Source organism: Branchiostoma floridae, unplaced genomic scaffold (genome assembly GCF_000003815.2).
Source record: "Branchiostoma floridae strain S238N-H82 unplaced genomic scaffold, Bfl_VNyyK Sc7u5tJ_1572, whole genome shotgun sequence".
In the NCBI taxonomy this organism is placed as follows: domain Eukaryota; kingdom Metazoa; phylum Chordata; class Leptocardii; order Amphioxiformes; family Branchiostomatidae; genus Branchiostoma; species Branchiostoma floridae.
Genome location: NW_023365767.1, coordinates 28,222 through 31,508, shown reverse-complemented (window position 1 = coordinate 31,508; position 3,287 = coordinate 28,222). Strand labels below are relative to the sequence as shown.

Below are 3,287 nucleotides of genomic sequence, written 5' to 3'. Positions count from 1 at the left end.
GTTGTTTTTTTTCTGAAAAGTTTTCTACTAAGGTTAAGTCAATCAAACATGTTACAATTTCGATCAAAACATAACGTTATAACATTAGTTCACATTTATAGGGGTAATCTACGAGGGACGTTCAATAAGTAATGCCCCTGACCCATTTCCCATAGCAGGAGATTAATGAAACTTGGCACAGTTATAAGTCTTTCTCTTCATAGGAACCACCCAGAGTTATGCATTTCTGCATGTTTGATGCAGCTCTGGACAGCGTTTTTGTAGGACACCCCAGGTTGGTCCTCCAACAGATGCCTCATCAATGGCAGAAGAGGGACGACCAGGTCTGGGAGCTGTTTCCACAGACTTCCGACCATGTTTGAATTCAGGATGCCAGTGTTTTACAAGGTTATATGATGGGGCGTGATCACCATAAGTTTCTTTCATTTCATCAAAAGTCTCCTTTGGTGTGCGTCCTTTCAAATACAAAAACCGGATCACTGCGCACACTCAACTGGTTCCATTTCACACCTCACTCAGTTCAAACACCAGTAAATCAGAAACCACAATTAGTTCAGAGCTGTTTTTTGCAACATAAGCCATAGAGATATGAATCATTACACAAGCAAAATTTCATCTAGATCAAACAACTGGTATTGGGTTAGGGGCATTACTTATTGAACGCCCCTCGTATACACGCTGATTTGAAAATCAGGATATATAGGGATTTTAGGTCGACAGACGGTGGTTGGAAACTACATAGTAGTATACATTTTTCTAGCCCTGGGCCACCGTGACAACTTTGTGCAATCACTACTGCAAGGGGTTAGTCCACTGGTAGTGGTAGTGGTGTGTGCTCAATTTCCATACTCTTTCCCAAACGGCGAGTGATCAGCAGAGAAAACAGCATGTACCATTTTTAAAGTCTTTGTCTTGCCTTTGAATGAAACTCATGATGAAGCGTACAAGACATTAGTATTTGTAATGATATCACACTGACTGTTTTTTCTCTTGTTCTTTTACCCTGCCACCTTCACATATTTTTTTTTTTTTTTGCTTTCTAAAACAAAACAAACAAAAGATATCTTGAAATAAGAAATAGAACATTTCATACATCTAGGACAAAATTGTGAAGACATTCGCATCCCAAGTTGAGGTCATTGACCTCGTCGGGTAGACGAGCTGTTGATGAACTATACCACACTACTTTCAGAAAGGGGTGTCGGCCTGTGAAATAGAGTTTAAAAGCAGCAAACGTTATCATTTCAAGTGTAAACGAACATATATTAATAAGCCGACGATTACTGACAACAATTATTACCCATAACGTTGCATAGTTAAGCGTACATCAAAATAAGTTTCGCGGTGGTTTTTAGTTCACGGAGAAGCGGTGATCGCGAATATAAAACCACCGTGAGCATTTCTGCAATTACAGTATTCGAAACTGGCCTTGAATGCGCTCTAAGTGTTTAAGGTTGAGTCACTCACTGTTAAGTCAAAGTTCATATTACGTGTTACATGACAATTGGTTGCTGCGTGGACTTTGCACTTTTTGTCGAACGCTGCGAGAAGAAAGGGAAGACAACAAACTTGTCTTAACATCGAATTAAGATTGAACGGCCTCAAAGTCTTCCACCGAAAGATGCCTGACTTGAAAGGGAAGGTAACTATAATTACAGGTAAGGAAACGGGAGTCAACGAACTAGTTCTGCGTTGGATGTACGGAATCGACTGTCCGTGACTTATTTCCATGTACAAATTGTATCAAGTTATACTTAGCGCTAGTCATAAACACTGCCAAAAATATCCCCTATGAAACGTCTTGGCATTTTGTAGTTTGGAATCTTGCTAAATTTGAACTGGCCTTGGAATGGTGTCTGTACTAACGTGTGTGTGCTTAAAGGCACAGTCCTCTCAGATACGCCTTGCTTCTACTAGTTACCGAGAAAGTTATATTTTGGGCGTGTTTGTGTGTCTGTAACAGCATAACTCAAGAAGCCTTGTGTGACCTTGGGTTGAACCTGATGACATTTGGTAGGTGGGTCAGGAAAACGATAGTCACGTTCGATAATGGGCCCCCTTTCCAGCTTTTTAAGGTACTGCAGGGAAAATCGATTTTTAATACCTCTTGTTCTGGACATGCTGTGGTCGTGATTTGTAAGTGGTGGATAGGTCTTGTTTTCATCTACATTCCGATGTGTGTTGCATTTCTCAGGGATATCTGGTACCAGGACCGAAGTGTCCTTCAACTTTGAGAGTGCATTTGCCGTGTGTGTGACTGTAGTACGTGATCATCACAATAATGATAGTATTTACCAGGTCTGGGTTAGTATGCTAAAGGTCACTACAGTGCTGACGTGAATAAGCGTAATGATTTTGTCTTTGTAGTTGCTATAACGTTACCATTAGATAGAATCCGTAGATCTGGTAATTGGGGGGCCGTTTTGAGTTTGAACTATAATTATTAATTCCTACATCCATCCATTTATTCATTCCTTTTTCTCTCTAGCCAGGGCAGACCATCTCAGTGTCTGTGCACTTTCACAGTGGTGCCCTGGACATTTTTATTTTATCAGGCGCGAGTTCTGGCATCGGCAAGGGGACAGCTGTGGAATTTGCCCAGCTGGGAGCGCACCTGGCTCTGACTGGGAGGAACCAGGAAAACCTGCAGGCCACAGCAAGGGCCTGTGTGGAGGCAGGGATTCCGGAAGACAAGGTGTTTGTTACACTCTCACTTATTCATTCACTCGCTCACTCACTCACTCCCACAGTTAGGAGCCATGAAAATCTGCAGGCCACAGCAAAGGCCTGTGTGGAGGCAGGGATTCCGGAAGACAAGGTTCGTTTTACTCTCACACACACACTCACTCACTCACTCACTCACTCACTCTCTCTCTCTCTCTCTCTCTCTCTCTCTCTCCCTCTCTCTCTCTCTCTCTCTCTCTCTCTCTCTCTCTCTATATATATATATATATATATTTCCTAGTTAGTTTCCTGGTTACTAACTAGGATATATATATATATATATATATATATATATATCCTAGTTAGTAACCAGGAAAATCTACAGGTCACAGCAAAGGCCTGTGTGAGTGTGGTGGTGGGTGGGGTTGGAGGGTGTAGGTGGTGGTGCAGGGACTCCGGAAGACTCAGATTCGCCTGTGGCATAAGAATCAACACGCAGATTGTGTTTTCTACCTTTAGAAATGCCACTTACTGGCTAGCATGCAGAGTCAAATGTAATGCTCACTATATTTCTTAAGCACATTCCGCTCGACATCGATTCTGGATTTGCGTTTGTACTATCG

At 42.0% G+C, this 3,287-nt stretch overlaps 1 protein-coding gene across 1 annotated transcript in view; it reads left to right on the top strand.

Annotated features, from left to right (window-relative positions):
* Positions 1-1,530: 1,530 nt before the first annotated feature.
* The window catches only part of LOC118408330 (3-oxoacyl-[acyl-carrier-protein] reductase FabG-like), a 5,473-nt gene continuing 3,716 nt past the window's right edge, over positions 1,531-3,287 (top strand). The window contains exons 1-2 of the mRNA XM_035809016.1: positions 1,531-1,658; positions 2,556-2,697. Of these exons, the coding sequence (XP_035664909.1) occupies positions 1,622-1,658; positions 2,556-2,697 (179 nt within the window). The 5' untranslated portion in view covers positions 1,531-1,621. The remainder of the gene's footprint in view (positions 1,659-2,555; positions 2,698-3,287) is intronic.